The sequence below is a fragment of the Terrapene carolina genome, unplaced genomic scaffold (genome assembly GCF_002925995.2).
Source record: "Terrapene carolina triunguis isolate 2854851 unplaced genomic scaffold, T_m_triunguis-2.0 Scaffold234, whole genome shotgun sequence".
Lineage (NCBI taxonomy): Eukaryota > Metazoa > Chordata > Testudines > Emydidae > Terrapene > Terrapene triunguis.
This window is the reverse complement of record NW_020664585.1, coordinates 593,597-617,617: the sequence shown is the minus strand read 5'-3', so window position 1 is coordinate 617,617 and position 24,021 is coordinate 593,597. Positions and strand designations below refer to the sequence as shown.

At 42.8% G+C, this 24,021-nt stretch overlaps 1 protein-coding gene across 1 annotated transcript in view; it reads right to left on the bottom strand.

The window, feature by feature from the left end:
* Positions 1–21,364, bottom strand: part of TTC28 (tetratricopeptide repeat domain 28) — a 276,929-nt gene extending 255,565 nt beyond the window's left edge. Inside the window, exon 1 of the mRNA XM_024196899.2 lies at positions 20,749–21,364. Within this exon, the coding sequence (XP_024052667.2) occupies positions 20,749–20,775 (27 nt within the window). The 5' untranslated portion in view covers positions 20,776–21,364. The remainder of the gene's footprint in view (positions 1–20,748) is intronic.
* Between the last annotated feature and the right edge of the window lie 2,657 nt (positions 21,365–24,021).

Here is a 24,021-nt window from a genome sequence, read left to right as displayed (position 1 = left end):
CGTTGATCACTACCCGTTGAGCCTGACAATCTAGCCAGCTTTCTATCCACCTTATAGTCCATTCATCCAATCCATACTTCAGCTTGCTGGCAAGAATACTGTGGGAGACCATATCAAAAGCTTTGCTAAAGTCAAAGTATATCACATCCATCTTGAGGACCTGTTCCATGATTTTTCCAGAGGTGAGACTGACCAGTCTGTAGTTCCCTGGATTCTCCTCCTTCCCTTTTTAAAAGAAGGGTACCATATTTGCCTTTTTCCAATCGTCCAGGACCTCCCCCGACTGCCATGAGTTTTCAGAGATAATGGCCAATGGCTCTGCAATCACATCAGCCAATTCTCTCAGCACCCTCGGATGCATTAGATCCGGCCCCATGGACTTGTGCATATCCAGCTTTTTCTAAATAGTCAATCTGTTCTTTCACCACTGAGGGCTGCTCACCTCCTCCCTTAAACTGTGCTACCCAGTGCAGCAGTCTGGGAACTGACCTTGTCTGTGAAGACCGAGGCAAAAAAAGCATTGAGTACTTGAGCTTTTTCCACATCATCTGTCATTAGGTTGCTTCCCCCATTCAGCAAGGGTCCCACAATTTCCCTGACCACCTTCTTGTTGCTAACATACCTGTAGAAACCCTTCTTGTTACCCTTCACATCCCTTGCTAGCTGCAACTCCAATTGTGCTTTGGCCTTCCTGATTACATCCCTGCATGCTCAAGCAATATTTTTATACTCCTCCCTGGTCATCTGTCCAAGGTTTCACTTCTTCTAAGCTTCCTTTTTGTGTTTAGGCTCCCCAAAGATTTCTCTGTTAAGTCAAGCTGGTCGCCTGCCATATTTGCTTCTATTTCTTCTATGCACAAATAGGAGCCACACCTCTGGACACTGGAAAGTAATAATGAATCTGAGTAGTTCAGTGAGCAGACTGCACTGCTGTGGTTCACATTTAAGTTTCAGAGCTTGCTTTCACTTCCTTGGTAGCAGCAATTTAGGGAAATGAGGCAATAGTCCCTGAAATACATCAGTTTAAGGGACTCACCTGGGCAGAAAACTATTTGACATGGGGGGTCCCTAAATTCTGTCACCAACCAGTCCAGGTACTATGCAGAATTCCCCCACCAGCACTATTAAGTTGTAAGGAGACTTACAGACAACAGAAATATACCTCCCACCTTATGCTATTCAAATCAGTTTTGCCTTAGCATTAACGCTAAATTATTCTTCTGGCTCCATTTTGTGAATCTCAAATGCAAGGCAGAAAATTTACAAAGTTTGATACACTATGCTGCTCTAAACATTTGGTTTCTTTAAATGAAATCATTTAGTTAATTGTTAATTATATCAGTCATTCCTACAGCTGCTCCTTAATAGAATCTCTCCTGAGTATTTTAGAACTGTGAAATTCTCAGAAATGATGAGAACCCAGTGGCTTTAAACCTTACCAGTTTATTTATCTACAGACATTTATTTACTGTTAGTCATCACAGCATCTGAATGCCCACATTGTTAAGCACTCTTTTTTACTGACACCAGAAACTAGTACACAAAGCCCCCATTTTTAGCAGGACACTGCAGTGCAGAGAAGCAATGCAAATAACGTAGAGCTCCTCACAACTTCCATATCCAGTGTCTAAAGCTCTGTCTACACTACAAATACCAACAAGCCAGAGAATCCCACCTGCAATACAGTTCCAATTTGCAGTATAGAGGGAACATTAACCACATTGAGCTGCATAAAATGCATTGAAGACTCTAACTCAGAATGGACCATGGTTACAGTTCCATCCATATTATAAAATGGAACTTTGATGTAACTGGGTAAAAGGACAGGTCCCCCAAATCCAGAGAGTAGACAGACCCTAAACAACAAAACAAACTGAGCTGCATTTTTTATTTTAATTTGATTTGCTGGGAATCCCCATGCAGGAACTGAGAACAAACTCATAATGACAGTCAGTCCTCTCTTTGGATGTTCTTTTTCAAATCAACTGGAACAGAAGAAAATCCATATTGAGAACTCAGCTATTCAGAAAAGCCTGGGTCAGGTTACTGAACCACAAGGTTTCCAAACATCTCTCTGAGGCATCCAGAGCTTGTGCCATTTGTTTCCATCTTGAGTTTAAGCAGTGTTTACCTATGTGCTTGGGGTCCCCTAATTCAGCAGGGATGGACAGCCAAGGTGCTGTACTGCAGTGAAGGGAAAAGAACCATTTTAAGTAGGGTGATCATTGTGATTACATAGACTTGCTTGTTTAGACAAGCTTTCCTCTTGACACTGGCACTTTGATTAAGTTGACTGTCTCTTTCCTATTATTAATGTTGTATTCTAAGCAAACTATCAACTGTACTTGAAAGAGTGCCCCCTATTCCTTTGTCTTGCATGAGGACCAAACACCCATTCTCTCTTAGGGATAAGCTAGGCAACCCGCTAAAACAATGACTCCTTGTTTTTGAGTTAAGGACAGGGGTATTCAGTTTGCAGAGGGGTTCTCACTTTTGCCTTGTATTCTGCTCATTGCAAGACGTGCACATGAATGCCATACAGTTGCATATTTATTAAAAACTAATGAAAAGTAATAAAGGAATGGATGTTTCTATAAAGTAATAAACTAAATAAAAAATTATACCACTCTGATGGCATTGCAGTGCATGTACAAGCCACACTGTATTCCTATGAGTGATGGTACTGCAGAAATACTGATTCTCAAAACAGGTCTGGGGATTAAACCTCGCATTTATCATCATTTCATTTGTTATTTTGCATGTTATGAGAGTGACAAAAGGAGCAAGATGAGCTGCTTTTATTCAGTTGGATTCCAGAGCCACGGGATGGCTGCAGTTCAGTACTATACTCTAACCCCTCATAACAGTGCAAACTAACAAACCATGAAATGTAGGGTTGCTGACAGCATATTCAGAGATCGCTTGTATCTGATTATTTTCTCTAACATTAATATGCACAGATTCAAAGTGTTTTTAGTGGATTTGGCCCTGAAGAAAGGTGCTGAATTCACAACTTTTGAGAACGAAGTCTTCTGTTTATCCCCAGGGCAGGTACAGCACAGGCAGCAGCAGGGCAAGAGAAGTGAGCTTAGGCCTGGTCTACACTTACCCCCCAATTCGAACTAAGGTACGCAACTTCAGCTACGTGAATAACGTAGCTGAAGTCAAAGTACCTTAGTTCGAACTTACCTCGGTCCACATGCGGCAGGCAGGCTTCCCAGTCGACGCCGCGGTACTCCTCTCGTCTAGCTGGAGTACCGCAGTCGACGGCGATCACTTCCTGGTTCGACTTATCGCGTCCAGACAAGACGCGATAAGTCGAACCCAGAACTTCGATTCCCAGCCGCCGAACTAGAGACTGGGTGTAGACATACCCTTAGACTCCATTCTCTTCCCAGAATCCAGATACTGAACCTATCTAATGTACTACATATCCATTCCCCCAACTGTTTCAAGGCAAGAAAACTTCTGAAGCTTTCCTTTCCTAAACTACAGGACTTGTCAATGCTATGAAGCTCTACCACTGGGTGTGGTACACTAAGCTGAGAGAGGAATCTTAGGGCCAGTCTACACTAGTAGCTCGACATCGGCGCGGCTGCACCACCATAACATGACTGGAGAAGACACTCTATGACGATGGGAGAGAGCTCTCCTGTCGGCATAATTACTCCATCTTCATGAGAGGCAGTAGCTATGTTGGTGGGAGAGCATCTCCCACCGACATTACTCTGTCCACACCGGTGTTTAGGTTGGTGTAACTTGTGTTGCTCCAGGGGGTGGCTTTCCTCCCCCCCTTCCCCCGGAGTGACGTAAGTTATATCGACATAAGTGGTAGTGTAGACCTGCCCTTACTCTACATTATACCTTTTAACATCTGTTCTCTTACCTAGAAGTTTACTATTCAGTATCAGTTATCCTGGAGTGATGGTAGGAATTCAGTCTAATGGGCTTTCTGCACTTCTTTAAATATTTTTTTTAATTGAAGTCTGCTGTTGGCAAAAATTCAAACTGAAGAGTAGGATTAAAGGGGCGATTTTAGATATACCAAGAGGTTACAGTGTCCATGCACAGTATCAAAGGCAAAGGGCATTAATCTCCTAAAAGGATTCATATGTTGCAACTAGAGCAATTCGGTTTCTTAGCAGGGACAAATTAAGACTATTTCCCTTGCAGACATGTCCATAATTACAAATAATTATCTTGTACTTTCTGAAACTCCCCACTACAGCACTTACTGCAAAGAGTGTTCCCTTCAAATGCTTTATTTGGAAAATAGAGAAGCAAATGTTTCTTTGTGAATAATATTTTGGCATTGCATTGATTAAATTACAGTTCTGCTGTGTGTGTGAATATGCAGCTATCAAAATTAATCCTAACAAGACAGCACGCAACTCTAACTACAACACCCATTCATAAGGTCATCACAGCAACAAAAAGTATAAATTAAAGAACATGAAAAAAATTCAGCTAGTTCCAGAAGTTAAGGCAAAGAAAGATAAAATTAAGGTAAAGTTAGAACAAAATACAACATAATCCTAAAAAGTGGCTTTCTGCTGGGAAAGCTGGAGACATTATTTTGATGTGCACTTTTTCTTAGGGTAATTAGGAGAAACATGGAAACAGCTGTTGCAGTATTTGTAAAAACTGTGCAAAGCCAAACAAAATACCAGAGGTTACAAGCAACTCTGAGCTTTGCATTTGTTTTTTCTTCTTGTGCAGAAGTAAAATGTAAGCAAAACCAGTCACTCATTATTTCTTCATAAGCAAACATGTAAAACCCTAAATGCCCCATTGTCAACACTGGGGTTTGAGTCTGTTGGACTTTTGCTGTGTCTGCACATCTCCGTCGCCATCTCATATCTCAGTTTACACATTACCCTTTATTCACCACTGTTATGACACTAACAGGGGCTCCAGTTTTACAGTGAAATGTTGCATGTTTCAGGACCAAGACTAAAACAAAGCTCTTGCAGTATTCAATACAACAAAAAGAGAAATATCTGAGAATTGGCTTCTGCACTGTTAAGAGTTCATGCTCTAATCAGTACTGATCTACACGCTGGGCTGTAAATTCTCCCCTAGAACCAGCTGCTACATTCCTTAAATAATATTAACACAGGGTCAAACATTTACCATTTTGAAAGCCTCTAAATATGCATTGACATGATTAGGTCAATAATCCTAGAGAAAAGACTCAAACACAAATACTAGAAGCAATAGTTTACAAAGACAACCAATGAAAATAAAATTCAAGTAACTCCATTCAAACCCTGTTCAGTGCTAGACAAGGATCATGATGTACAAGTCAGCCAAAACAGTTTCCTTCAGAACATTTGAGTCACGCTATGAAGATCTGGATATGAAAAAACAACAGGTATTCCACAATCCTATACACACAAAGGGAATGAATAATGTTGCTAATTATGTGCTAAAATAAGAGCACCAAATCTCATTCCTCGGAATAGCTGTTGTAAGGGTCAGGAAGGAATTTCCTCTGTGATCAGCACTGCACAGATAACCGGGCAAGTAATAATTTGCTCTGCCTCTAAACTATCAGGTATTTGCCACTGCTGCAGGATACTCAACTTGATGGACCAATAGTTTGGTTACAGAAGGGCAAATCACATGTACCCATGGATAGGACCAGGGATCTTAGGCGCTACGATAATACAAATAATAATAATAATAATAATAATAGGTTTTTAAAAAGCAGCTATGGAGATCTAGCATGTGAACTCAGAGTGTAATGGGTGAGATAGGGAAGTGGAGGAGTTATATGAAAGAGTTAATTAAAGATTGAGTAAAACATTTGAAGGAAACAAATATTGAGGAGTAAAAACCCACTAAACCCAAAGCCCCAGAGTTAGCCAAACGTTAAGCTGCCATCCCAACACTGCCTATGTGCCAGTCACTTCTGCAGAATCTTTAGAGCTCAGCTCAGTTACCATCTATTTCCAGACTTTAACATAGTGAAGTTGCAGAGCCTTGGAAATGAAGAACATCATCTTTAAAAATGTAAAGGGAACTTCCTCTTCCGCCTAAGAAGATACAACACATTGTCCCACCTTGACTCTTCTTGTTTAGCACACAAGACAGTTCATCCTGACTACATCCACTCTTGCTGAACTGAAAAAGAGCAGGTCCTATCCATATCAGCCAACTGAGCAATCAGTAAGAGAAGGTTACTCAACCTGTGCAGATCTTGAGCTCTGATCGATTGTACAGTGTTTTGTAAACGTATATGTGAAGGCCTAAGTGGCTGCTCTACATATATCCATGATCGGAACATTGTTTAGAAAGACTACTGAAGTTGAAAGGGATTTGGTAGAGTGAGTTCTGATCTCCAATGGGGGTTGAAGGTTTTTTTGTTGATAATATGGATGGATGCATCTGGGGATCCATTTATATAGTCTTTGTGTAGAGATAGCAGAACCTTTAGAATGTTCCATAGTGGAAATTAATAACCTTGGAGATTTTCTGAAAGACTTAGTTCTATTCAGGTAGAATGCTAGTGCATGTCTGAAATCTAAAGTATGTAAATACTGAATCCTGTGTACTCCCGTGTGGTTTGGGGAAGAATATGGGTAGGTGGATTGGCTGATATACATGGAAGGAAGAGGATACTTTAGTTAGAAATTTTGGATGAGATCTTAGGATGACCTTGTCCTTGAAAAAAAAATGGTGCAAGGTGGGTGTGCCATGAGGGCCCCTAACTTACCCATGCGACGGGCTGATGTGATAGCCATTAGGAATTCCACCTTCATCAATAGATGTGTAAGAGAACATGTTGCTAAAGGTTCAAATAGGGGTCCAGTGAGGCCGTGTAACACTAGGTTCAAATCCCAAGGTGGAGTGGGTGCGCATACCTCGCGGTAAGCGTTTCTGATGCCCGTTGTGACACTACACCCTGTATTCTTCATAGAAATAGTTATGATATGAATATGGCATAACTAAGATATGTTTTATGTAGGGCTGCCAATTAATCGCCGTTAACTCATGCGATTAACAAAAACATTCATCACGATTAAAAAAATGAATCGTGATTAATCGCACTTTTAATTGCACTGTTAAACAATAGAATACCAATTGAAATTTATTCAATATTTTGGATGTTTTTCTACATTTTCATATATATTGTATTCTGTTTTGTAATTGAAATCAAAGTGTATATTATTTTTTATTACAAATACTTGCACTGTAAAATGATTAAAAAAAATAGTATTTTTCAATTCACCTCATACAAGTACTGTAGTGCAATTTCTTTGTTGTGAAAGTGCAACTTACAAATGTAGGGTTTTTTTTGTTACATAACTACTCTCAAAAACAAAACAATGTAAAACTTCAGAGCTTAGAAGTCCACTCAGTCCTACTTCTTGTTTGTCTTAGCAACTGGCTGAACAAGTTTGTTTACATTTACAGGAGATAATGCTGCCCTCCTCTTATTTACAATATCACCAGAAAGTGAGAACTGGTATTTGCATGACACTTTTGTAGCTGACATTGCGAGGTATTTACGTGCCAGATATGCTAAACATTCATATGCCCCTTCATGCTTCGGCCACCATTCCAGAGGACATGCTTCCTGCTGATGACACTTGCTAAAAAAATAATGTGGTCGTTAAATTTGTGACTGAACTCAGACTCATAGACTCAAAGACTTTAAGGTCAGAAGGGACCAATATGGTCATCTAGTCTGACCTCCCGCATGATGCAGGCCACAAAAGCTGACCCCCCCCCACTTTCCCTTAACTCTGCTGTTGAAGTCTCCAGATCGTGATCTAAAGACTTCAAGTTGCAGAGAATCTTCCAGCTTGCGACCCCTGCCCTATGCTGCGGAGGAAGGCGAAAAACCTCCAGGGCCACTGCCAATCTACCCTGGAGGAAAATTCCTTCCCGACCCCAAATATGGCGATAAGCAGAACCCCGAGCATACAGGCAAGATTCTCTAGCCAGACCCTCATTTTGCCAGCGATGGCTGTTATTGCCTAATTGACTAAAATCACGTTATCCCATCAAACCATTCCCTCCATAAATTTATCTAGCCTAATCTTGAAGCCAGAGAGGTCTTTCGCCCCCACCGTTTCCCTCGGAAGGCTGTTCCAAAATGTCACCCCTCTGACGGTTAGAAACCTTCGTCTAATTTCAAGCCTAAATTTCCCCACGGCCAGTTTATATCCATTCGTTCTCGTGTCCACATTAGCACTGAGCTGAAATAATTCCTCTCCCTCCCTGGTATTTATCCCTTTGATATATTTAAAGAGAGCAATCATATCCCCCCTCAGCCTTCTTTTGGTTAGGCTAAACAAACCAAGCTCCTCGAGTCTTCTTTCATAGGAAAGGTTTTCCATTCCTCGGATCATCCTAGTGGCCCTTCTCTGTACCCGTTCCAGTTTGAGTTCATCCTTTTTAAACATAGGAGACCAGAACTGCACACAGTACTCCAAGTGAGGTCTCACCAGCGCCTTGTATAACGGAAGCAGCACCTCCCTGTCCCTACTAGAAATACCTCGCCTTATGCATCCCAAGATCGCATTAGCCTTTTTCACAGCCACGTCGCATTGCCGACTCATAGTCATCCTGCGATCAACCAGGACTCCGAGGTCCTTCTCCTCCTCTGTCACTTCCAACCTATGCGTCCCTAGCTTATAACTGAAATTCTTGTTAGTCATCCCTAAATGCATCACCTTACACTTCTCACTATTAAATCTCATCCTATTATTATTACTCCAAATAACAAGGTCATCCAAGTCTCCCTGCAGAATATCCCGATCCTTCTCTGAGTTGGCAATACCTCCCAACTTGGTGTCATCCGCAAACTTTATCAGCCCACTTCTACATTCGGTTCCGAGGTCAGTAATGAATAGATTAAATAAGATCGGACCCAAAACCGAACCTTGAGGAACCCCACTGGTGACCGCCCTCCAATCTGACAGTTCACCCTTCAGTACTACCCGCTGCAGTCTCCCCTTTAACCAGTTCCTTATCCACCTTTGAAGATACTAATCTCCCTCCTTCCTGAGAAATTTCCTGGGATACTGCTTTGACACCGCAGGGTCATGTGATCACGTCTACTGATACAGGATACCATCTTGAAATGCTGGTACTTTTCCACAGGAAGGGGGTGAGGGGTCAAACTGGGAAACAAAGGATTTCCGCCATACACAAATCCTATTTATGGCTGGGGAGTGAGTTAATCTAGGCTCTTCTCTACTACTTCCCTGCCCAAGAAGGAAGACTGCTGAAAACACCAGAAGAAACAAAGGAACTAGGCTAGGTGGGGCAGGGGCTGAGCCCAGGCTGGGAATAATGTCTGGCCAATGAAGGATATACCTGGAGTTTTAAATTGAAAGCAGTGCAGTTAACCTTCAAGAAATTCTGCAACCTGCTTAAAACAACATTTAGGGTGAGAAATTATTTGTAGCCAGTATTCTTTAGTGCATCAAGCTTAGTTTGTGTGTTTTGTTTTATTTGCTCCGTTATCTGGTTTGTTACGTTTGCTAGCCAAAATAATCACTTAAAATTTACCTTTTGTAGTTAATAAACTTGTTTTTTGTTTATTCTAAAACCCAGTTTATGCAATTCATAACTGGGGGGAGAGGGGCAAAAAGCTGTGCATATCTTCCTCCACATTGAGGGAGGGGGTGAATTTCATAAGCTTACGCGATATACAGCGCAAGACAATATAATTTTGGGTTTACACTCCAGAAGGTGTGTGCACTTGAGTGCTGGGCAATCCCCAACCTGAGTCCTCCCACACAGATCTGAATGCAGACTCTGTGTGATTCTACACCTATGTGTCCCTACCTGTGTGTGTGCTGGAAGGGGGCTTGACAGCCTGTCACAACAGCACAGATTAAGGAGAACCCAGGCTGGTGGGACAGGCGGGATCAGTGGGAACCCAGCACATCGGGTGGCACCCCAGATGGGGGGTCCAACCCATCACACCCGTAAGGAAACGTTTGGTGACTGGCTGGGCAAATAGCGATGTCTCGTCGATCTTCTGGTGGAAGGCAGTAATAGCCGTGAGATGTGCTTTGATTGAACTAATGGAGAACCCAGATTTTTTTATTTCCAAGATAGAGTCCAATATCAAGCACATAGGTGCGGAAAAGGCACTAATTTCTTTGTTCTGGCACCACAGGTAGAAACTCTTCCATTTCTCAAGGTAAGTATTGCGCATGGTTGATCGTCTATAATCTGTTCCAAACAGTCTAGTTTTTCGTAATGGAACCATGTCACAGCCATGCTTTCAGGTGAAGTCTCTCCAGGTTCGGGTGGTGAACCCGTCTGGTATCCTGTGATAGAAGGTCTGGCAGGAGTGAAAGAGTGCATGGTGTGCATACTGCTATCCGCAATAGGTAAGGGTACCAAGTCTGTCTGAGTCACGTTTGTGTATCAATATGATCTTGGCCTTGTTAGTATGTATTTTGTGCATCACTCTCAATAACAAAGGGATCAGAGGGAATGCATATAAGAGGGCTTCTTCCCATTTGAAGAGGAAGGCATCCCCTAGGGATTGAGGCTACAAACCTGGTCTCGAACTGAATCACGGGCATTTGTAGTCCTGGGATGTCGCAAAGAGATCGATGGATGGGTGGCCCCATTGTTGGAATATGTTCTGTAGGACCGTGTTGTTTAGTTCCCATTCATGATCCTAAAAAAAAATTCTCTGCTTAATGTGTCCACTATAGTATTTTGACAGCCTGGAAGTACAAGGCTGTGATGATGATATTGTGCTGGATACACCAGTTCCATAGTTTCAGGGCTTCAGTGCATAAGGAATGTGATTGGGCTCCTCTCTATCAATGTATATAAAACATGCAGGCAATGTTGTCAGTTATTTATATATTCTCATTCCTTATCAATGGTAGGAAATGGAAGCACGCGTTGCAAACTGTGTGGAGTTCTAAGAGATTTATGTGTAGCAATATCTTGGGGGTAGACCACCTTCCCTGAATTGTGTGGTGTTGCAGATGGGCTCCCTAGTCTATCAAGAAGGCATCAGTTGTGAGTATCACTGAGAGTGGGTTCTGAATGGAAGGAACTCCCACGCACACGTTGTTGGATTGTGTCCACCAATGTAGAGTGTCTTTGACTTTGGTCAACATTGTAAGGCGTCTGCTTAGGCTGTGTTTGTGTGGTATGTAGATGGTTCTTAGCCAGCCCTGAAGGCAGCACATATGAAGACATGCATGTCATACCACAAATGTGATTGCCGCCATATGGCCTAACAATTGGAGGCAGGTTCATGCTGATACACATGGACTGTTCAGTACTGAAGAGATGAGGTTAGTCATGGTAAATAAAACTGTTCAATGGTAATAATGCTTTGGCTTCCAGGGAGTCAAGATGGGCCCCAATGAAGTCCAACTTCTGTACAAGATTTAGAGTTGATTTTTGTACGTTTATCTGTAAACCTAGTCTCAGGAAGAGGGCAAGTGTTCTGTGAGTAATGTCAAAGGCATCTGCCTGAGTGGAAGCTGTTAGTAAACCATCGTCCAGATAGGGGAATATTATTACTCCTTGTTTGCAAAAGTGCGCTGCCACCACTGCAAGGATTTTAGAGAAAGCTCACAGTGCTGTCAAGAGATCAAAAGGCAAGACCTTGTATTGGTAATGATCTGTTCCCAGAGTAAATCTGAGAAACCTCTTGTGAGCGGGATGTATGGCTATGTGGAAATAGGCATCTTGGAGGTTAAGGGCTGAGAACCAGTCCCCTTGTTCCAGTGCTGGCATTATTGCTAGTGTGACCATCCTGAACCGTTGGACCCTTACAAATTTGTTGAGCTTTCTGAGATCTAGACTAGATCTCTGTCCTCTGTGTTTTTTCTGGGTTAAGAATTAGGGGAGTAAAACCCTACTCTCTGTGTTGTGGTGGTACCTGTTCCCCGGCACCCAGATGTAGAAGGTGGTTTACTTCTTGATGTAGAAGGTGACCATGAGAGGGGTCCCTGAAAAGGGATGGGGAGGGACTAAACTGCAGAGTTGCTGATGAGTAGGCCTTGCAGCCAAAAAGGTCCAGTCGTTTCCACTCTTTGTCATATGGAGTGGACCTATATTGATGCGGTCTACTGCACTGGTTGACCATGTCAATGACCAAAGGGTTCGGTATGGGGTGGGAGAATAAAAAGTCCGTCCGATTGAATACTTTTTAATCGGACCTCTTGCAGGTGGGTGGTATCGTTGCTGGGGTCTGCCATATGTTTTTGGCTGATTCCATGAGCATATCGTTTATTGAGAGTGCTATTTTTGAAGCCAAGAAGGTTTACAGAATGTCTAGCAGCTTATGTTGGGACTCTGGGACTTCCTTCAGAGGAATCTCTAGGCCGTCTGCCACTCTTTTGAAGAGTTCCTGAAATTGTTTGAAGTCGTCCATGGTGGATGCATTATGGCCTCGTCAGGGGAAAAGGAGGAATTTTTAGCAGGTGGTTTAGTGTCCAGTTCCAGGGTCTCCTCCTGTTCTTCAAAGGTCTCCTCGGGAGCTCTGATAGTGCAGGCACCAAAGATGGTGGTGGTGATCTAATCCCTTCCCTGTACGGACTGGGGGGGGCCTGCTGTATTGCCTCTTATATACAGCCCAGGGGTTCCAATAAGTCCACTGGGTGGGGAAAGATACAGGTGAAGGCATCCACGGGTGACTGTACCATGGCTGCATGTCGTGTCTGTGGTAAAGTCTTGATCGCATGAGTCCTAGGGTTGCCATTGGTCAGACGGAAGAAGAGTGGTATGGTGAGAAAACACCCCCCCTTCTCATTAACTTCCTCCTCACTGGAAAACGGAGGGGCCAGCGGTGAAGAAGGATGGTCTGGTACCGTGCATACTGGGGACACAGGGCCAAAGAGTGGGGATTCTGGTGTCCGTGATACCATTAAGGCTTTATGCTGTAGGAAGTGGCGCAGTGCCGATGGTTCCAGTGCTAAAGTGGAGTGGTGCTGATGGTTCCAGCACCAAAGTGGCATGGTGCCAATGGTTCCATTGTAGTTGCAGCCGTTGGTGTAGATATATGGGCTGGAGCAGGTGGTGGCAGCATAGCCTGTGGTGAGAGTCTCAGTGTCATGTCATTAGGTGTTCTATTGGTACTGCCACATAGGAGATAGGCTTTTGCTTGCCTCTCAACTCCCAGTCTGCTCACTCGGGGTTGGCAGATGCTAGTGTGGGCAGTGCCGGAGGATCCTGGTGCCTCGTACATACTCAGCCGCAGTGCAGTCAGTACCAAAGATAGAGAACGAGTCGGGGCTCATTCCTTTTTTGGCAGCTCTTTGGGATGAGAAGTTGCTGCTCTTTTCCTCATAGCCTTTTTGGAAGAATGAGCCTCTCTCTGTGAAGAGGGAGAAGTCTCTGGAAATCGTTGTCCAGAGGGGGTCTCTGCTGGTTCGGATTGGATGCCAATCACAGAGACTTCTCCATAAGGATAAGTTTAAGAAGCAGGTTTCTGTTCCTCCGGCGCGAGCCTTTAAGATGCTGTAGTGAGCACATTTTTGTGGAATATGTGATGCTCCCAAGCAGCAGATGCACTGAGAATGACCGTCCAATACCGGGATTGCCTCCTGGAATGAAAGGCAGCACCTGAAGGCCTGTGAACCGGGCATGACTTCGAACAATGGTGGTTCAACCCGAGGGTGAAAACGAACTATTCTCAGGGGTAGGAAAAATGAATGAAGAAAAAAATTTTAACCATAAATGGGGAAGAAAAAGGGTAAGTAATCTAACTAGTATGCAAAAACTACTCTAAAAGACTATTTTTGAAACACTAAATAAGCTAATGATATTAAGACTGCTGGGAGCTCTGTCTTAGGCCAAAGACGGTTGAGAAGGAACTGAGGGGGGTTGGATTGCACATGCTGGATGAGGCATTGATGGCACCATGCAATAGAGACAGCACATGTGCAACCCGGACAGGTACTGCTGCTGAAATTCTCCAATCAAAGGCGCAGGGACGCACCATCACTAGAAGTGGAGCACCCACAGGAACACTCCTCGAAGAAGAATAGTAAGGCGCGCTCTCTCTCTCTCTCTCTTTCCCATCCTCCATATATAATCATGGATATGTTTCTTCCTAGCAGACAACAATGGACTGGATAACTGATCAGGAAAACCGTTCAGAAGAGAGCCTCTGAAATAAAGGAGACTAATTTAAAATGAAAGCCTGAAGTCTCTCTGAAAAGGAATGCAATTACATTATGATGTGTCACATTACAATAGGGCTTGCATTATTTGGTCATTTCTTCTTCTAACCTGTTTGGACTACCTCAGGCATATAATTATCATCTCACCCTCTACAAGCAGTATAGTGTCCTCCCTTCAAAAAGCATATCTGCTTTCACATACAGGATTTCTAAGGTAAGAAAATGAATTCCAGAACACTTGAATCTCACAGATGCTTTGTGAGTCAAGTACCAGGAGTTTTGAACTAGAGTCTTTTCAAGCCTCCAAGTAGCCTACAATTACTATACTACCTTACCTGACTTCACGTTCTTTGTCCTTCTCTTCCTGCATTGGACACTACGAAGAGATCTTAGCACTGATAAGTGTTCTAGTCTATTCCATATATTCCTTTGATGTTAAGCATTGCAAGTTTATACTCTTTGCCCAAAACCTTCAACAAGAGCAGTAGCATGGATTCCACAGACCTAACCAAGTGCACATAATTTTCACGTCTTTAATCTAGGTATGTGATACCGAACAATAAAGCTGCTTCACTTAAATCTCAGGGAATTAGGTATGTAAAGTTCATCATGAGCATCTTCAAAGTAAAGATTATTAAAACTAAAGTCCCTGAACTGCTGCATCAGTCAATTGAACCACCCATATTTCTCATTAGATTTGCCATCAGATCTGGGGGAAGCTTCTCCATTCCAGGTCTCTGGTGGAGGAATGCAGAAAAAGCAGTGCTGTCCTATCATATTAGCCAGAAAATGTATTAACAGCCTAGACAGAGCTGTGCTTTCAGGTAGGATGTCATTTCCAAAGCAAAGATTCACAATACCCATAAAAGGAAAACGTTTACAATATTTAACTGTCCAACACTGACTCCTTTTAATTTCTTTTAATTAAAGTAGATTAAAAATCAGACTCAGATTTGTAAATGCTCTTCAGAGACATTAAATACACCCTCTAAATATTGAATATAGGAATTTCTAGTCAAATTAATTATTCTGACCTCTGATAGGTACCAGTACTGCCTCGAAATACAAATAAAGTTCATATCTTAGCCACAATGTTAGTTACATGCCTTCTGTCATTACTCCGTCTGTCTGGATTGTTTTCACCTGGTCTGAATAAAATTTTGCCAGAGATGCTCTAGTTTGGCAAATCAAAAGCCCAGACAGTATACTTAACTTTTAATGCAATTAATTCCACCACATCCTGCAATTCACAAAAGTAACTTGCCCTTAAAGTAACCCAAGGGCCAATTAATCTTCCTGTTGCTCTGGAGAAATGATCATTTCAGTGAGTTCCTGTTCATTCTAGTTAGGAATCTCTCATAAGCTAGGAAACATCTTTCAGTTCTATAAGCAATATGGAGTGCAAAGGTTAGATTTTTACAAACATATTTTCTTCTTGCAAGGGAATCGGTCTACCCAGTTTGCTACAGAAAGGGGGAATTCTTCAGCTGGTGACATTTCACAAGTGGTGTAGATAGCATTCAAGATGTTTTCCCTGCAATGTTTCTAAGCAATATGCCACAGAAGCATGACTACTGGTAAGAAAAAAGGTCACTGAAAGATCTCATTGTTTGAATAGACTCAGCAGAGATTTCCTATAGAAAGCATTCACTTTTCACCTGGGCTCAATTCATTAACTCGGGGCCACAGGGAATAAGCAGAGTGCTCTCAACCTAGACAAGAGCGGATCTTCGTACCCCACAACAAGTGGCACTCTGCACAGAAGAGGGCTAACACTTGAACAGCAGTTTAGGACTGCCGACCATTGACATAGGTGTAAGGGGAAACCCAGAAAGGGCTTTGCCCTTCCTCAAGTATTACATTTTTAAACTGAAAACAGTATTTTAGAAGGTAGGAAAGCTAGCTGAAATCTGTTATAAACTATCATACATGTTTTAAAAATCTTTACAGAACATTCAAACAAAGCATACTACAATAGGTCCAGACTTGGTTAAAATGATAACGCTTATTGTGAAAGCAAAATAATGCACAATACAGTAAGATTTGCCTGAATCAACTGGGAGCAGATTTTCTTCTTTCCTACAAAAAGGTTGAAGTATTTATGTACAGGTGAGTTTGTACTCAGTCATACATTCTTATTAATGATTTAATGAATCCTCCATAGGAGCTATACCTGACATGGCCAGTCAGTGATTAACAGACATAAATGCAGCTGCTGCGTGCATTTCTTATACTTGGACCAACTGTATTAGCCAGGATGGGCAGGGATGCTGTCCTAGTCTCTGTTTGCCAGAAGCTGGGAGTGAGCGACAGGGAATGGATCACCTGATGATTACCTGTTAATTCCCTCTAGGGCACCTGGCATTGGCCACTGTCAGAAGACAGGATACTGCGCTAGATGGACCTTTAGCCTGACCCAGTATGGCCGTTTTTATGTTATGTTCTTATGTATTCAGCAGCCTCTGACACTTACTACATTTATCATGGTAGTCCCTCCGTCACAAACAAGATTGTTTCTAATGGTTATTAAACCTCAGACCACCCCACTTTTCTTCCCAGCCTGCCTGCTTCAGGAGTGTTCCAGGTTTAACAGTGGTGAAAGGAGAGCTCTCACACCAATTCTAGTATGTAGTGTTGTTGTAGTGTGTGTATATTAAAGAGAGGTGGTGAGTGAAGTAATATCTTTTACTGGACAAACTTCTGTTGGTGAGAGAGACAAGTTTTCGAGCTTACACAGAGCACTTCTTCAGGTGTAGGAAATGTACTCAGAATGTCACAGCTAAATACAAGGTGGAACAGATAGTTTAGCATAAGTAGTTAACACATATTTCAAGGGACCATTCAAGGTGAAGTGGCCCACTGAATAGAGATACCCAATTTATGGTTTACTACAAAAATCTACAACCCACTGACAATCCCCCCCAGATGCTATTCCCCCCACCCTTCCTTTCCTCACTATGACTGGTTGTAAATGGGTCATTTCACCTTGAATGATTCCTTGAAATAAGTATTAATACTTATGCTATCTATTTCATCTTCTATTTACGTGCGACACTCAGAGGTGAGGTCTACACTACAGACCAAGAGCCCATTTTTGTGAACAAGATAGACAGTTACAGGAGAAATAACCCCCCTTCCCGCTTCCAGGTGACTGCTGTAAGTCTCTAGGATGGCACTACTGGCCTACCAGGTGGGCTTGGAGTGGAGAGTGCAAGCGCCCAGCGGTGACGATTGTTAGACAGGATCTAACAATGAGGCCCTATGGGAAAGAGATTGTCTTCTTCATGGGGGATTTCTAAATGAGCCACTTGCTACCACCACTAGGACAGCACATGGTGCGAGATTCCCAGTATGCCATGCCTCACATAATCCTTGAGTAAGACAGAATAGATCTAGTCACTGTCCCCTTACAGTTCTTAATTGCTGTTCTGTTTACACTATTTACCCTGAAACATCTAAGATTAATTGCTTGATTACACAGAGTTTGAATCTTTCTAACTTTATGAACATACAAATAGTCTATGAGCAGAGGCTTAGTTCAATCCCTTTTATATATTTATTTGCTGTGTGCAAAATGCATGGATTCAAAGTTATAGCTACACCTTAGGATCAGAAAAAAGGCTGCTTACCCTCAGTCTATTTACAGGACTATCCATGCACTAATGCAGCTGGTAAATTGCACGCTCTGTTAAACCACTCCTATGGTACTTAGCCAGGCACCTGAAAGGCACAGCCTGGGCAAAGAATATACCCCTTCAAAATCTCTAAACAAAACATGGCACAAAGGGGGCAAGTGCAAATCTAATAAATCAGAATAGAGCCCTCATTTGGTAAGTTTAAGGAAATATGCTCAGTTTGCTCATTTACAATGTTTGCAGTTCCTGGTTTTGTAACCTAACATTTGTTTAATAAGCGTTTCATTATCTGAACTGACCTACACCTAAATGTAGCTGGAGGCTACAGAAATGCTAGCTACTGTATCTTCTCCTTAGCTTTGTTAAAATGATATCGATCTACTGAGTAAGAGTGGTACTCCTGTGCCAGCTGTTAGTGTTTTGCCTGATTTATTTTCTTGAAACTGCTTAATAAAGCACATGATCCTAACACTACAAAAGCATTAAGGTAAGGCCAGCAGAAAGCCTGGCTGTGCTCATGTGAGCACTCTGGCAACAGTGACTAAATAAACCAAATCTCTGCTAGGATTTTTATTGGTACCGTACTACAATGGAAATTATTTTCATGTTGTATTCAATCACATCACAGCAGAAGGAATTATTTTTACTCAGACTACCAGCTCAACCAGATTAATAAAATATGTGATAGTCCAGGCTGAATTAAAAAATCTCCTACCCATTCTACAGAATCAAATTTGGTTGCTTGAAGTATCATAATGTGGGATTATGAACTAGACATTAGCGCAGAGAATAAATATAGCTTCTGGTATTGTGATTTAAGCATCACCAGGGTGAGCCAATACGGTGGAATGAATCCTGACACTTGAAATAGAATCTTCTGGAGTCCAAAAGCCCAGCCAGCTGCCAAGAATAATATTTCAGTGGTTCAGTCAATACTTCTGTATGCATGGCCTAGAGGGCTTTGCACAGCCATAACCACAGGAGTTACTGTATGTTTGGTGGAATAGTAAAAACAGACATTTATGAATGTACAGTTTGTAGACATCTTAAAAGCAATTTGAGGGAGGAAGATGGAGACGGAAGCTTGATAAATGGACAGACGCTTCCAACAAGCTTACATTACCTCAGTTATTTCTACTTAACAGTTTTTAATCTGATACAGCAGTAGTTGGAAATATTAAAAGAACATCTCTGGGCTTCAGAATGGAGAGAAGAGACAAGGTGTCAGAGATATGGAAGCTAACCCATTACCCTGAGCTGCAGTGGGAATATGAACTCCAATCAGGCTATTCTGAAGCACTGTTCATTTCAGTGTCTAGTAACACTCAAAGCAAGAGACCCTCTCACGCATTTCACATGTGATTTCTATTTCTGCCCTGATGTAAAACACAATATCACACATCATGCTATAAAGAGAGGCAGCCCTGCTGGTTCAAGCAGGTTTTTCCAAAGAAATATAATAGCCCACAGCTGCCAGAAGCAGAGGGTCATTGCTGGAGAGGGGCACAGCACATTCAGTTTGCTAGATTTTCCTTTAAAGAATGTCAATAAAACAAAGTGCCAAATGTGTTTTTTAAAAATGTCCTGCTATGCGGCAAACCACTAGGGTCACTGCATAGTTATCACAATCCAGGCAAGTTAGCAAAAATGAGTCTCCACAACACAGACAACTTGCTAACTGCATTCACAGCACACTCCTGGAGAGATCATTCCCTCATCTCACATACTATTTCTGTGGCCAATGGCAATTTATTTGTACGTAACTACTGAGCGAGCTTTGTAGACTCTGCTTCCAACACAGGAGCCATATTAGGAAATAGCCGGAAAAGAGAGATTTACTATTTACGATCCATACGCCAAACACAGTCAGACACACACAAAGGCGCAATCACTGTGGCACACAGAGGTGGAATCACAGTGGCAAATGCACACAGAGCGGCACTCATACAGGCACACTGGTCAGCACACACTCATGGCCGTAGAGGAAGAGGAATGCAATTTGTGCATGCATTCTAAGCGTGAAGCAGAGCAAATAACAAAGCTGACCTATGCACCAACACAGGCACATGCACACAGGCTGAGGCAGCTCCACCCCTTGCACCCTTGCGACCATCCCATCCCTGTTTTTGTGTGAATGTTCTGCTCGCCCCCCAGTGGGACCCCAGAGAAGCTGTTGTGGGCCTGCAAGCCTCATTAACCCCTTCAGGGCTAGGCCATTCCAAATACAATTTCAGCACTTTCCCAACATAATGAAACTGTGAGAAGAGGTATGATAGGTTCTGCAGGCTTTTACCTTCCTCCAAAACCTGATTACACATCTCCAAAGGATTGGACCCAGGAATGAATAAAAAAGGCATTATCCCCCCACCCCACCCACCCCCAGCGGTAATGAGCTTGTGCTTCCCTCCTTGGGGTTCAGTGCCCACTGCAAAACTACATGCCGGATCAGATTTCTGCTCCCCAGTACTCAGTCACCTCCAAAGCCCCTTTTGGCACATTCTGATAGGTTACAGCACAGGGGGCTGCATCCAGGCCAGAACCAGAGCTACAAAGCTACTAGTCCACCTTTCTCCTCTTTGTGCCTCCTCCCCGTGGGCCAGTGCAGGGAACTGAGTTGAGACATGACAAAGGAAGCGAAGAAAAATTAGTGCTCACTAATGCTGCCAGTCACAACCTAGGGAGGATAACGTAGCCCCACACAGCACCCAGCATACTTTGGTGCTGTAAAATAATGTGATTGTGAAAACAGCAATAGAACATGTATGCTGCCCTAGCAAGGGCATGGAACTGCTCAATTCCCAGGTCACCTATAAAGGAGAAGAGGGCAAGGTCACTCCCACTCCCAGGATTTACCTGTGGGGGATGGGGAAGGGTTTGCTCAACCCTCACCATGGTCACCTGTAGAGGAGAGGGGCGCAGGATGCTCCCAGGATTTATCTGTGGGGGGAACACTGGGCAGCTGATCCCACCTCCTCACCATCACTCACCTTCTTCCGGGGCTGCCATTTCATCATATTTGTAAAGCAGAAATGTTGAGCATCAAGATATTGGCTGGATGCTGGTGGCAGATGCAGGGAAGCTGCAGCTGCAAGTCATGCTGCCTCCGTCCTGCCCCTTTAAATCTTTGCCATAGTCACTGGAGAAGGAAATCACAGAGCCAGAAAAGGGGGAAAAGTCTCCAGTCTCTTGGTATTTAGCTCAAGAAAAACTGGTGGAAATGCCATAAAAACCCTGCCCATCAGGAAGTCCCAGAAGCAGCAGCTCCACTGCCTGAACAGGTCATTCTCCAGGGAGACCTGCAGCCTTGTGGGTCCCTGGGATAGGGATTCTCCTTCAGGGAAGAGCCTTGGTGAAGTAGGAGCTGCAATTCTCTCTCCTGCAGGAAATTAGCGCGCACACACACACACACCCGCTGCCATCCAAGCCACTCTGCTAACAAAGATCAAACCAATGATTCCCTCACACGCAGCCTGGAAGAATTCCCAACTCCGGGATGCATTTCTGCTTCAGTCAATTTTCACGAAGTAAATTCCAAAGGTATCAGCAGAACATACCCCCATAGACCCTGCAGTGCAAGGAGCAGCCTTGGCTGGGTGCCCAACTCTGCCCACAAAACTGCCACAAGGACAAAGTTACAAACGGGTGGCGAAATCCAGCAAGAGCCCCAAACTCCACGGCTCAGCCTGCACTAATGACTTCCTTCCCTCTGTACATGCACAGCCTGCCCTGCTCCAGCCAACAAGGCAGGAGCCTCCTGGGTCTTAGTGCCTCCCACATCTCCCCTGCACAGCCAAACTTCCTCTGAGGAATTACAGTCTAACACAAGCCTTTCATTTCAAAGAAGAAAGTACGTGAAGCCTTTCATTTCAAAGTGAAGAAAGTACGGACAAGCATCTGGACTGAAGCCTGTATGACAAACTTTGGACTCATGAGACAGAGATGCCCCAGATTATGGTGTTTCTGAAAGTTTCTTTAACAAGGATTGGCTGAGGCACTACATAGTCATGGAATAGAGATTTTTAAAGAAGTTTTGCGCTTTGCCCTTTTCCAAATCTGAAATGCACAAATACCAACAAAAGCTCAAACACAAAGTTCTATACAGACATCTCGCAATGCTCACAATGCACAATAACAAAAGCACAGTAACAAAACCCCACTAAACCCAGAGCTTCCTGCCTGGCAGCCCTTAGCCCAGACACTAGTCAGAAAAGGAAAAGCAACCAGGTAACAACCTGTAGCCCATATGGTCAGCTCCCTGCAGCTGGAGAAAATGCATTTCTTTGCTATTTCCTAAGGTGACTCCTCATTTTGTCTGCTTGCATTCGTGAGTTCTCTCCGTAGGAAGAATATAGATGCATGAAGCAGTATTCTATCATTTAAAGGCAGATTAATCCTGCTTTATTAACATTTTTACATTGGGAAAAGAAAGGCAGTGCTGTAGGTAATAATCCTGAAGCAGCAGCTGTGGGGAAGGACTGCAGGCAAACAGGTCTCTCTTACTTCTATTATTCAAATTTACAGCCCCACACCAACATGCATCCCCCCAAACACAGCGCTGTAATGTAATCATCACATATTACACTGCACGTATGGAATTCTCCCTACTGCCTGCATCTGTAGGGCCCAGGCCCTCAACTGGGCAGCTCAATTCCCAGAAAATTACTAATTACAGTTGACTATTTCCAAATTCCTTTGAAGTCGATATGTGCTCATACTGTATTAATATTCAGAGACACATAGTTAGAGAGTGTAACTATCATATTAATTACAAGGTTAGAGTCCCTCTGACAAGATATTTGCTCAGCAGCGGACTTGGCTGAAATCCTGTCCTTTGATGACATCATACGGACACAGCACTTTGAAATTCCCTTTTTTCCCCCCTTCAGAAAAGTTATAGCATTTTCTATTAAATCATATTTTTCTTGGCATTTATTTTGCTGATTCAAATCAGAAGAAAAATCAGAGAAGGGGAGAAAGAAAGGGAACTGGACAGCAAAGAAATGGGAGAGCAAGAAGAGGTGCAGAGAAAGGGAAGAACAAGAAGAGCAGACAATTCTCCACTGCACTGAACACTAGATTAGTCAATAATAAAAGCAAACACATTAAACTAAGCTAAGTGTCTGAGTGGTGCCCGCCTACCTACCTGTCTGATATTCATGCTAATGTCCCTTCCCCTGGCTGGGGACCCCTAACCTCCATAGTGCCCACACCAAATCAGGCAGTTTCAAATTTCACTACAAACATTCAGCACAACATTTCCACGGTTTGTCCACCTCTGCTCTAGCTGCTTACAAAATGATTGTTTAATCATTTGTTCCAGTATCTTTACAGGTATCAAAATTAGGCTGACTAGTGTATAAATTCCTTGGGTCGTCTTTGTTCCCATTTTTTGCTCTTCTTCAGTCCTCTGGGACCTCCTCAAAAATAACTGCTAGCAGTTCCAAGAATGCTTCTACTAGTTCCTTATGTATTCTAGGATTAAGTTCATCAGTCCATGGTCAGATACTGGTAAGGAAGCAGAAGCCAGGGTTATGTATGGTCTATACACTGTTTACTTTTAAGTATTGTTTTTCAAAGGTGTTTTCTGAAGTGTTTGAGACCCTCAAATGCCTCCAGGTTCCCCTAATGAGCTATGATAGTAAAGTGGCAGGTTACAGTTAAAATTATGGATGGTCTTAGAGAGAATTGCCAAAGCAGGAAATATGAAGTAGTGACGAAACATATCAATTACCAGCTCTTTATTAACACAGTCTACAGCCTTATCTGTAATGTTTGAACCCTTTACGAGCAACAAGATGCAATGGAAGAAGTTGAGAACAAAGAAAGTAACTACAGGTTTGCTGGTCCCAGGGATGGACTGTCCTTGCCATTGCTTTGAAGACAATCCAAGATGCCCCCTTAGTTCCATATACACTGAGTTCCTTGTGCCATGTGTGGGACAGAAGGCCTGCCCCATTCACAGTAAGTTCAGAGGGCTAGTTCTATAAAAAACTAACACTGTCATTGCTTCATGCATTATGTTCCATACAAACAAAAGGCAATGTTACACTGGGCTAAATATGAAATATCTTGGTTTCATTAGTTAGTCTCTATCGAGGCATTTATACCATGCTCATGACCATGGTATGAGTGCCTTTTCTCAGGTGCTCTAGGAAGATATGATTCTCATAATGAAAACATTTCAATGGAGAACAATGCAAATATGCTGTATTCATAAGAAGGTTTTAAATAGAGTCTCCCCACTTTGGAAGAACTTCTGT